Genomic DNA, 12,409 nt, shown 5'->3' with positions numbered 1-12,409 from the left:
TGGTAAGATTCTATGACTTTTAGGGTGTGTTTTCCCCTATTTTCTAAAATTAGGCAAATTTTCTCAGGCTCTTAACTTTTGATGGGTAAAACTAAACTTGATGAAGCTTATATATTTAAAATCAACCAAAAAAATACAGTTCTTTTGATGTAACTATTGGTATCGAAATTCCGCTTTTTAGAGTTTCGGTTACTATTGAGCCGGGTCACTCCTTACTACAGTTCATTACCACGAACTATTTGAAAAGTAATTTAAAGAAGATTATTCTCTCAGTTTACAATTGTGTGCTGTTCTAATAAATTGCAAATTATTTGGCTATTCCCATCCCTATGTTAAGTGAATTGTTCTTCTTCTTCGTTTTGAGAAATCTGCATTTTTCATTTCTGTTTCTCTTTGTGATAAAGGAAGCGCATCAATTTCCACCTAACTGTCTGCCTTGGTTAAAGTTGATGTTCCGTTTAAAATGTTTTAGTTCATAAACGTTTCAACAGAGAAAGATATTTCATATTTCAAACAGGGTAGATTTAACAACCAAACATCAACAGTCGAAGTTGGGGGTAACAATTTCGAAATAGGATATTTTTAGGCCACTCTTTCCCATTTTTCTAGATGAAGTGGTACTCAAATCGTTTTCCGGGGGAGGGATTAAATCACCTGCACTAATAAGAAGATTGAGTGTCATCTAGCGACGCATGATTTTAGTGACACGATCAAGTCCCAACGTTGTGAATTACCGTACCCACAAAAATTATGAAGCAATTAGAGTATGCGCACTCGGTCTGTAAATTTTTAAATAACATTATATTCTTAAAAAAATTAAATTTGGCCATTTTTGAATTATTTGCGATACATATTAGCTTTTTGAAATTTAAACGAAATGCCTATTCAAATGCATAGGTAATTTTGTAAGTCTTGCCTTAGGTAGGTGTGCATAATACTCTGTTAAATTTACTAAATTACTTGGGTAATTTCAATAATTTTCTTTAGAAAGTTTTTATTTATGATATATTTTACTTGTGATACTTTGTTTGTAGCGTATATTCTATTTGTGGTAGCATATATATGCGTTTATATGTGCATTTATTTATGGTAATTTAGAAAGGCTCGACTAAGAGTAAATTCTGGTCGATCTAAGTTTGACGTTAAATAAAAAAAAAAAGTTTTTTTTAAAACTGCAATATGCAATATTAAAACTGCAATTTGACATTAAAACTTAAAACGAACAGAAATTGTTCCGTATACGAAAGGGGTTGTCCCCTCCTCAACACATCGCTCTTTATGCTAAAGTTTGACTCTTTGTCACATTTCAACTTTTTAAAACCATAAAAACTTCAGCGTAAAGAGCGAGGCGTTGAGGAGGGGACAACTCCGGTTTCCAAAAATCGGAAATTGAACTTTCGAATTTTGTTTTTTTAGTTTTTTAAGATGTGTGTGGTTGTGTAAGTTTACACCTAAGAAACTCAAAGAATCGGATATCGTTTTTACCATCATTGCTGCTTTAAAAAAAAAAAAATAACCTAATTGCTTAAAATTAAAAATATTGACCGGAGCATTCCTTTTGTAAAGGATTTTTCGCACTTGACATTTTTTTTCAAAACGCGTAGTTTAGTTTCCAAGTATTTTAGAATTCATTCCTTACTAGGTCTTAGCTATGGCTTCAACATTGATTGTGTTGGTAAAATGAATTAACCTTAAATCACCTGAACTAATAAGGAAATTGACCGTCATAGTAATGGTTTGTGACTGATGAATTCAGTGACACGACGAAGTCCCAAAGCTGTAAATCAATCATCCCCGTATCCAAAAGATTTATGAAACAAATTAGTTTATGGGCACTCACGCTATGTATATTGGGTTTTTTTTAATCTGAATGTATCGCCTGCAGAAAAAGGAAGGACAATTTTCAAAGTTTTGATTTCGTAAGTTACAAACTAATTGTGTAATTTTACCAAATTACTCTGGTAATTGTGTTGTGGAGGCGGCACTAGATTTGTCTTGATAGGTTTGGAACTTGTCTATTATATAAAACACATTCGAGAAGTGAAGTTTGGTGACTTAAAAATATGATGAAAATATAATACCTTATTAGCAAAATTATGAAGATCATTTGTGAATTATTAAATTGGGAGCTTTGGCGTCGGCTGACCGTCTCAAAGACAATGAAAAGTTCATTACTAACGCGAATCTTGAGGACACTGGTTAGTTTACTTTGACTAGTGATAGAATAGAGTCTCACCACCATGGATATTCAAATTAAGATTTGGGATTTGCCAAGGACCGAAGAACAGGCAATTATATTTTTCCAGGATAAGGGGTTGTTGCCCAAAACAAAACAGTGCGTCAATGGACACACCCTGGCTTTGTACTCTTACGAGAAGCAATATTTTTGGAGGTGTAACACTGTGTTCTGGGAGCATATTTCCAAGTTGTAGTTTTTCCAATTTTGCTAATAAAGTATTCTATTTTCATCGTGTTGTTTTTTATGGCACTTGGTTTTAACCAAGTGACATATAGCGATCGCAAATTCAGTCGGTTTGTCGGTCCCGGTTTTGCTACATTAGGCACTTCCAGGTAAGCTAGGACGATGAAATTTGGCAGGCGTATCAGGAACCGGACCAGATCGAATTAGAAACAGTCGTTTTCCCGATTTGATCATATGGGGGGGTCTGGGGGGGGGTTAATTCGGAAAAAATAGAAAAAATGAAGTATTTTTAACTTACGAACGGCTGATGGGATCTTAATGAAATTTGATGTTTGGAAGGATATCGTGTCTCGGAGCTCTTATTAAATCCCGACCAGATCCGGTGACATTGGGGGGAGTTGGAGGGGGGGACCTAAAATCTAGGAAAACGCTTAGAGCGGAGGGATCGGGATGAAACTTGGTGGAAAAAATAAGCAGAAGTCCTAGATACGTGATTGACATAACCGGAATGGATATGCTCTGTTTGGGGGAGTTGGGGGGAGGGCTAATTCTGAAAAATCAGAAAAAATGAGGTATTTTTAACTTACGAAGGAGTGATCAGATCTTAATGAAATTTCATATTTACAAGGACCTCCTAACTCAGATCTCTTACTTTAAATCCCGACCAGATCCAGAGTCGTTAAGGGGGGGGGGAAGTTGAGGGGACCGGAAATCTTGGAAAACACTTAAAGCGGAGAGATCAGGATGAAACTTGGTGGGAAGAATAAAAACAAGTCCAAGATACGTGACTGACATAACTGGAACGGATCCGCTCTGGATCTGGTGGATCTGGATGGGGGAGTTGGGGAGGACCTAAAATCTTTGAAAACGCTCAGAGTGGAGGGACCAGGATGAAACTTGGTGGAAAAAATAAGCAGAAGTCCTAGATACGTGATTGACATAACCGGAACGGGTCCATTCTATTTGGGGGAGGAGGGTTAAATTCGAAAAAAATGAGCTATTTTTAACTTACGAAAGAGTGATCGTATCTTAGTGAAATTTCATAATTTAGAAGGACCTCGTAACTCAGATCTCTCATTTTAAATCCCGACCGGATCCAGCGTCATGGGGGGGGAGGAATCTTGGAAAACACTTAAAGCGGAGAGATTAGGATGAAACTTGGTGGGAGGAATAAAAACATGTCCAAGATACGTGACTGACATAAGCGGACTGGATCCGCCCTCTTTGGAGGAGTTGGGTGGGGAGGGAATATTCGGAAAAAGTAGAAAAAAATAGGTATTTGTTACTTGCGAACGGGTGATCAGATCTTAATGAAATTTGATATTTAGAAGGATTTGTGCTTTAGAGCTCTTATTTAAATCCCGACCAGATCCGGTGACATTGGGGAGAGTTGAATGGGGAAACCGGAATTCTTGGAAAACGTGAAAATTGAGGTATCTTTATCTTATGAATGGGTGATAGGATCTTAATGAAACTTTATATATAGAAGGATCTTATGTCTCAGATGCTCCATTTTCAATTCGAATCGGATCCGGGGACATGGGGGGTTGGAGGGGGGAAACAGAAATCTTGGAAAACGCTTAGAGTGGAGAGATCGGGATGAAACTTGATGGGAAGAATAAGAACAAGTTATAGATACGTTATTGACATAATCAGAACGGATCTGTTCACTTTGGAGGAGTTGGTGGGTATTGATTTGGAAAAATTAAGAAAATTGAGGAATTTTTAACTTAAGAACGGGTGACCGGATCTTAATGAAATTTGATATTTTAAAGGAACTTATGTCTCAGAGCTTTTATTTCAAATCCTGACCAGATCTGTTAACATTGGGGGAGTTGGAGGGGGGCACCGGAAATCTTGGCAAAAGCTTAGAGTAGGCTAGAGAAATTGGGATGAAACTTGGTGGGTAGAATAAGCGAATGTCGTGGATACATGATTGACGTAACTCTACTGGATCCACTCTCTTTGGGGGGAGTTAGGGGGTGGGGTTCAGTGCTTTATCGAGTTTGGTGCTTTTGGACGTGCTAGGACGAAGGAAATTGGTAGGCGTGTGCGGGAGCTGCACAAATTGACTTGATAAAGTCGTTTTCCCCGATTAGACCATCTGGGGGAGGCTGAAGGGAGAGGAAAAGGTAGAAAAAATGAGGTATTTATAACTTACGAGTGGGTGATCGGATCTTAATGAATTTTGATTTCTAGAAGGACCTCGTGACTCACAGCTCTTATTTTAAATCCCGACCGGCATTAGGCCTCCGATTTTCCTTTTAAATCAATCTATTGATTCCTAGAATTTTGCTAGAGCTCATACCATATGAGCTCTTGGCTCGTCCGGCCTCGTCACAAGTGCCACATGAGCTCTTAGCTCTTGTTCATTAGTATTAGGCAAACTTCACTTCTCGAGTGTGTTTTATATAATAGACAAGCACCATAGGTTTTTTATTCTATCCTGTCAATTTCAGTTTATTACCAGAAAATGGTAGGACCTAATCTTTGCAATTTTTATGGAAAGTTTGAACCTCATGCCGGAATATGTCCGTTGACGGATATACATGGTGATACATTTTAGGAAACTTTTTTTTAATTCTTGCTTGGGGCCAAAATGGACGGATATACATGGTGATACATTTTAGGAAACTTTTTTTTAATTCTTGGTTGGGGCCAAAATGGACGGTTTTGTCCGTTGACGGATATACATGGTGATACATTTTAGGAAACTTTTTTTTAATTCTTGCTTGGGGCCAAAATGGACGGTTTTGTTTATCCTTCAGGCAGACCCTACCGTGTGGAAGCAGTGATTTCAATTCTAGAAAATGAGAAAAGGATAAGGATAAAATTCTCCATAGCTATTGCTGGCGCTCAGGGTGTTGAATCGAGGTTTTAGTTGCTGGCACTTTTTTACGGGGACAAGTAGCAAGCTTGTCCCTCAACCTCGCCGCGGTGGAGACCAAACGCTGGGCCTCGTGTTGAGGCTGAACCCTGGAGGACAGAACTCTGGGCAAAGCAGAGCATCAGTCCACTATGCTACAAGAAGGTTAATGAAATGGGAGAGGGGCAAAATATATTTTTCAAAATTGAGGGGAGGCTCAACTTTTTAGGTTTCTTTCAGTTGTATGAATGGAGATACCAAAAAGGCACTTTTTCAATAAAAATAGTCCATACAATTTTTTTTCAGAAACATGGGGCAGGGGGCTATTACCAGCTTCTCCCTCTTGACGTCCAGGTATAAAACTGAAGTAAAGTTTTATGTCTGTGTCGAAAGACCTTACCTTAGACCTTAGTTCCTCCTGTGCCGCCAGAGGCACCCAGGGCATCCAGAAAGAGCTGCCAATCATCCTTCATATGTGCTGCTGCCCAGACTTCTTCCCATTGGGGTTGGACTGTCGAATTGTTAAACTTCCCGCTGGTATGTACGACGAAGTGTATTTTTTGGCTTTCCTCTTCCTCGGGTTTCCTCTGGTTGCCACTCGAGTACCGTTCTCGGGAGTCTATCTTCCGCCATACAGATAATGTGTCCCAAGTAGCGCTATCTCCGTTGGCGTATGGCATCTGTTACCAGGGGCTGATGCGTGATAGAGCGAACTGTCTGGTTAGTTATTTGGTCCCTTCTGTTAATATTCAGTATCCAGCGAACACAGTCGTTTTCGAAAGCAAGAATCCTCTTTTTATTGCTGTTGATTCAGTTTCCAGCATTCACAGCTTTGGAGGAGGGCAGAGAGGATGTTACTGTTGAACAGCCTCAATTTCATTTTCAGGGAGTACTATTTCGATCGCCAAACTTGCTTTTGTCGATTAAAAGCTCCACTGGCTTGTCCAATCCTAGACTGTACCTCCTTTTTGCTTTATCCAGTTCGTTTTAATGTACTTCTGAGGTATCTAAATTCCACTACCTACTCTACTGAATTGTCCCCGCATTTTATGCCAAGTGGTGAGTCGCTCGTTGTCATGCTTTTTGTCTTGTCTGAACTAATCTTCAGTCCAAAAAGACTTGCTTTCTCTCATATGACATCGAGAAGCTCCTGGAGCCTTTCCTTGTTTGCCTCAATGAGGGTGATGTCGTCGGCGAAATCAAGATCTGCTAGTCGTTTATTATCGGATATTTGCATCCCAAACCCTGTGCAATCTCGCACAAATTTTAGGAGTATACATAAATATTTCCCTTATCCGTGCATAAACAGGCAAAAGAAATCTAAAAAATTGCAAATTGTGTCTGCATTTAGAAAATAATAAAAAAAAAGGAAAATATAAGACGCAACTAGGAAAAAAACACACTCAAATGTCAATAATCTATGAATTAAAACAATTCAGAGCACAGGTTATGAGAAATCAGTGGTCCTACTGAATTAAATTTATGTCGTTTTTTATTCACTATCATTTCACAATATCATTTATATCACAATCATTTTATTCACCTTATCACTCTTTATTCACTTTTATTTCACTATTACTCACTTTATCTCTACCATTTTGGTGTCATTCATTTTTAACTATCATAATGGCATCTTTTACATTATATAGTTTTATTTTCGATGACGTAGAATGAAATTTTAGGAGTAGACATAAATATTTTATAAATTAAAAAATTCGTTTTAAAGTCTAACCATTACACTTTAATAATTTTAATTGTCCGATGTTCGGTAAACCTTTTTAGTTTTTTACTGTTTTCGCAAGATGCTGCAATTAGCACTTTTTTTCTATTTTATTTCCAATATCTTCTCTATGCTAAATTACCGAACATCTGACTTGTCCATTTCAGATACTTTTTGTCCTCTTAGTATGTCATATTGTCATATGAGCCATATTGTCAGTATTGTCATTTTAGCCACTTAGCCATATTGTCATATTAGCCAATTAGCCATGTTGTCGTATTAGCATGTCATATTGTAATACTAGCATCGAATCGGCTTTCATTATCGGTCGTAATTATTTAGCAAAGAACCGTGGTGAAGCAAACACTTATACAAGAAAGTGGTTCTTATTTTGGGCACTGCTTTCCTCTTCGTCTACCAGCTGGCTCTCATCAAGCTCCTCGATGGTTCTCTCCTGTCCAAAATCGAAACCCTCTCCCTACAAAAACCTGATTTTCGGTCACATTCCATCGCTATTCGTCTTACTGTATCATTTAAAGTAGCAAGGACAATGAATGATTTCTGATTGGTCGAAGTGCTGCACAATTAAGTTGCACAGCAGTTCATATTTTTAAATATTTAGAGGAACTATGGATTCAATGTTCAATGAAAAATGTCTCCATCTGAAGTTTTGTAGTTTTTAGTAGTAAGGGGTTCCAGATTGAAAAAAAGAAACGTCGGTGAAACATCAGTAAAAAAAAATATAAGATTATTATTAATTATTATTAAATTAAGATTATCAAATATTATTAATTAAACATTAATAATTATTTCATTATCATTGTATTATATTATTAAAAATCATTTTATTATTATTTTATTATATTATTAAAAATTATTAATGATTAATTAAAATTATCAATTATTAATAGTAATTATCAATAAAAATTATATATTGCAATAAAGAGCTCAAGAAGTGTAGCTGTCTTTGGGAATCAATAGTTTGTTTAGTTGGGAATCAATAGAGTCAAACAAACACAACTTAGAAACAATAGGGATTTTTTTAAAAGACAGCGGAATTCAATTAAGTGAATATTTCGGCCCTAAGTCCAAGGGTCGTCTTCAGAACAACACCAGAAATATATATATATATATATATATATATATATATATATATATATATATATATATATATATATATATATATATATATATATATATATATATATATATATATATATATATTGACATGTTTCCCTAAAAATATTAGTAATATTAAAAAAAAAATCAGAAATATAACGATTCTTCGTTCAATAATTCACGCTTAAAACAGAACATTTTTTTAATTACTTTCAGGTCTTTTATGGGAATGGCCCAGTCTACTTTCGCCAGTATGCTTAACAATTACATTCAAACCTTCTTGTGTGATGAATTTGTGCATTATACTCATTCTAGCCGCAAATCAACCCAGATTCAGCTAACACTAATTTGACCCAATCAGATTTTTCGTAGACATTTCTGACCGGTTAAAAAATATTACGAAAATTTGCTGATTGACTTAAATTAGCGCTAGCGAAATCTCTGCATTATTAAAATCTAATTGTGAATTGGGCATTACTTGGATTCCATCCTCCGTGTCTGACGATTCTAATCCTTTTTACTGCTTGTCGTATTGCTCGAAATAGCCTGCCTGAATCGACTTGAAAATTTGTCATTTGTTGTACCTTCAAATGAATTCCTTTCTTCTTTATTTAATTTTTCTCTATTTGTTCTCTAGACAAGTATTTGCTCTGTTTAAAAAAAAAGAATTTTTTTCCAGATATAGTCACAGTTAGCAGTCAATCGCAAATATAATACAAATCCCTCCTGAATTTGGTCTGAAGGGCTATCCCCGAGAATATAGAAAAAAGTGGCTGAAAATGCTCATCATAGATCTGAACCGATCTCCCTTCATGTTAAACTTGAAGTATTACTATCCGATATTCCATATATGCTATTCGAGGACGCGTTCTGTGGATGAAGGATGATAGATCGCCAAAGATCGTCCTAGTCTGCCACTTATCTAGGACCAAGGAAAAGCAGGTCGTCCCTGAATGGGGTAGAAGGAGGTCGTAAGGATAGATTTAAGGGCAGTTGGAACTTCTTGGGAGGATGCAATGAGAGAGGCTTTAAATAGATAGGGATGGAGAAGGAATGTGTTTTTCTTTTAGCCTCAAGCGGCTGGAGGCCGTTGTGAGTTATAATTAGTAGTAGTAGTATTCTATATCTGAATCTTTCATATCAGGGAGGAATTTTCTTTGGTATCGTAAATGCAGTACTATATTATAAATCATGTAAATTGTTCTATGCACTTTGTATATGACAAATTGGGACATCAATATTTCATATATAATTGTATTTCTCCACTATTGGATTGTCTCTGAATGTTGATAAGCGTAAGTTTTTCTCCATATTAAGGCTTCTTCTAGATCACCATTTAGTTGTCAAAATTTTTCTATATCTCTTGTTGAATTTATCAAATGGCTGGAAATTTTGATTACAAAAAATGTACGGTCATTTCGTTCGAGTACAGCCTCCAACGTTCAATTTAAACTCTATGTGTTGAAAAATTTTTGCTAACACGAGTCGATATAACTTAAAGCACTATTGAAACTGTACTCGAGAAACTCCAAACACTCCGTCAAATTTTACTCAAAAAAGAAATTCGAGCTCTCCGCTCAGTATATTTTTGGTATTTGAGATTTTTACTTTACTTACCATCATGGTATAAGAATAGAAAAACTTTGCCGAAAACTAGCCCTGTTACATGAGGAGTTGTCCGAGCCTACCTTTTCAATGTTTCAGATATTTTATGGTCTTATCACATGTTTTTGTTCTAGTTGATTGTTTTTTGTTTTATTTTGGTCCTTGTTTTTGCAATTCATTACTCTATTTTTTTTTTATAGTGGGTTAAAAATAAATTGTACTAAAGGAGTATTAAATTTTGATTTTTGAGGTAACCAGGATCAGTAATTTGTTCTTTTAAATTTTATTTCGCATAATTCCTTTTTTGAATATATGTGTCTACAGAGACTTAAAATAGTTGTTTTTTAATTTCAGCTTTTTCGTAAACCAAGTTAAGACAAGGTGACTAAAAGAAGAGAAGTGGTTCTACTTTCACGATTTGTGCTTTATTTAATTACGGCAATTCCATCTGTTTTTACTTTGTGTTCCTGATTCTGAATGAATCTATTTTACTTTGTGTTCCGTGTGGTAATCAATCTTCTAATAAGAGTTTGTACTATGTCCAATTCATGGATTTTATTGTTTTTTAATATTTGATTTTATTACTGAGAAAAAATAAAAATGTTCTTGTTAACTTTTTTTCGGTTTAGTTAATTAACAATGTTTAAATTTTAACAGAATTGTGTCAGATTTCCGCACCCTTATTGAATTTTCAAACTATTGAAACACACAGATAAGAATTATTCATTACACCTACAATAACACACTATACTAATCCCCTCAAAGACTCCTTGACCTTTAAGTTAAGGGAAAAACATGCGAGTCATTTGCTAAAAGGCAAAAAATCACTTACAGAGAAAAAAATTATGTGGGATACAAGAATTAAAATTAAATAAGTTAAATAGACTCCAACGAATTCTGTGCAAGAAAGGGAAAAACAACTTCTAAGAAGCCAAAAAAATTTTACCTATTTTTTTCTAACAAGCTAAAAGAGTGGCACTTTCGAGCTAACTTAGGCATCATTCTACACAATTTAACCCGCCATTCCAAGATTGAAATGCGATATCACAAAAGGAGTTGTTTAATTATCACTTTCTATAATTTTTCTCATAATTTTTTTTAAATATAACTTCTACGTATATTTTTTTTAATCAGAAATAAAAGACGGTGGTACACTTAGGGGCTGGTGGGGGGTGGTCACAATAAAGCTGAGAAAAACAAATAAAAGTGAATTGGATTTTATCTCCTGTTTTGAATTCTTATGAATTTCTTTGTAAATTTCTGGTAAGTTTTGAATTTGTAGATTGTCCTAATCCTACTGCTGAATTTATCGATCTTCTCATTTAGATTCCTCGGTAAAGTGTAGCGGGTTTGCATGCAAAATGTATTAGCTACAATTATTCTGCATATTATTAAGTAAGAATTGTTTTCTAACTTCAAGCTGTCCAAATAATTTACCGCTACCCCCCTAATGTGCAAATATATAGCTTAAATTACTTAAGTCTAATGTATTCTGTCACTCGTCACTTGTGTTCCACTGGGCGTAAGCTAATTGTCTCTTAACACGGACAGATGAAACCGGTTTTTTCTCGAGTTTTACACAACGTAAGTCTTGAGTGGGGTCGCTATAACAGTTAAGTATCCCAAAAATATAAAATGGATAATCCGAATAAAAACGTACTCAAAAATTTGTGAAAATTTAAATTTCGAGAGGGGGCCCGATCCCTGGTCCCCCATATCCCAATTCACGTAGAATATGTCAGTTTTACATTAAATTTAAGCAGATATTTTTCTCCTTACTCAAGCAAATTCCTGGAAATATTTTCCAACAGACGGTGTTCTGTTGGGAAAAGGAACTCAGGCTCGCACGCAGGCATTTTTTTTGGGGGGGGGGACTGGGCCAATAGTAAAAATATAGTTCGAAAAAGATGTGCCAATAAATGCTAAAAATTTTGAGGTCATAAGGAATGATGTAAGGGAAATTAGGTCTTCTTGGGAGGGTGCGAAGAGGAAGGTTTTAACTAGATTGGGGTGAAGAAGGAGCTTGCGTAGTTCTTTTAGCCTCAAGTGCCTTGATGTTGCTGTGAGTTTTTGGTAGTGACCCCCACCTGCGCATATTTAGTTTTTCTCCGGTGCATGTTTTATGAACTTAGTAAAATTATAACTTAGTGGTCTCTGGACTGTTCAAGTTTTATTATTCATTTCCTTAAAAAAAAAAGAAAATAAAGCCTGTTTGTTAAGTAGGGAATAATTATTGAAACTGTACCGAATTTACGGCATATTTGACTAAACAAAAAAGCACAGTATGAGACAATGGAAATTATAAACTTTTAGCTATACTGAGCCGGAAACAATCCACATTTAAACCTCGCTTTTCTATTTCAGTAAAACTACCCATTATATCCTGTTAACGCTAAAACCAATTTTCATAAATTATCGAAATGTCTATGGTTTCGTCAATGAAATGTGACAGAATATTACTTTTCCATTCCAAAAAACAAGTAGACACTTTTTTCCTCCCATTGACAAGTCTAACAAAATTTTAACCTGCAAAAAAATCACGACATTTAAATTTGTCCATATAATTTCTACTAAATCCTCTTTAGTTGGTGCATAACTTGAGAATAGTCCAGCAAATTTAGTTATGTCAGTTTAGTCTATGTTAGTCTATGTCTTGGTGTTTATCTATGGCATTAGT

General features: G+C 35.5%; 1 protein-coding gene across 6 annotated transcripts in view; it reads left to right on the top strand.

Moving 5' to 3' along the window:
* The window catches only part of LOC136040125 (uncharacterized), a 72,374-nt gene extending 62,029 nt beyond the window's left edge, over positions 1-10,345 (top strand). For all 6 annotated transcript variants that reach the window (XM_065724230.1, XM_065724231.1, XM_065724229.1 and 3 more), the window contains one exon: positions 10,087-10,345. In XM_065724230.1, the coding sequence (XP_065580302.1) occupies positions 10,087-10,107 (21 nt within the window). In that variant the 3' untranslated portion in view covers positions 10,108-10,345. The remainder of the gene's footprint in view (positions 1-10,086) is intronic.
* The last annotated feature ends 2,064 nt before the right edge of the window (positions 10,346-12,409 follow it).

This window comes from Artemia franciscana, chromosome 20 (assembly GCF_032884065.1).
Source record: "Artemia franciscana chromosome 20, ASM3288406v1, whole genome shotgun sequence".
Taxonomy (NCBI): Eukaryota; Metazoa; Arthropoda; class Branchiopoda; order Anostraca; family Artemiidae; genus Artemia; species Artemia franciscana.
Note: the sequence above shows the minus strand (reverse complement) of the source record. Positions and strands in the feature narration are given on the sequence as shown.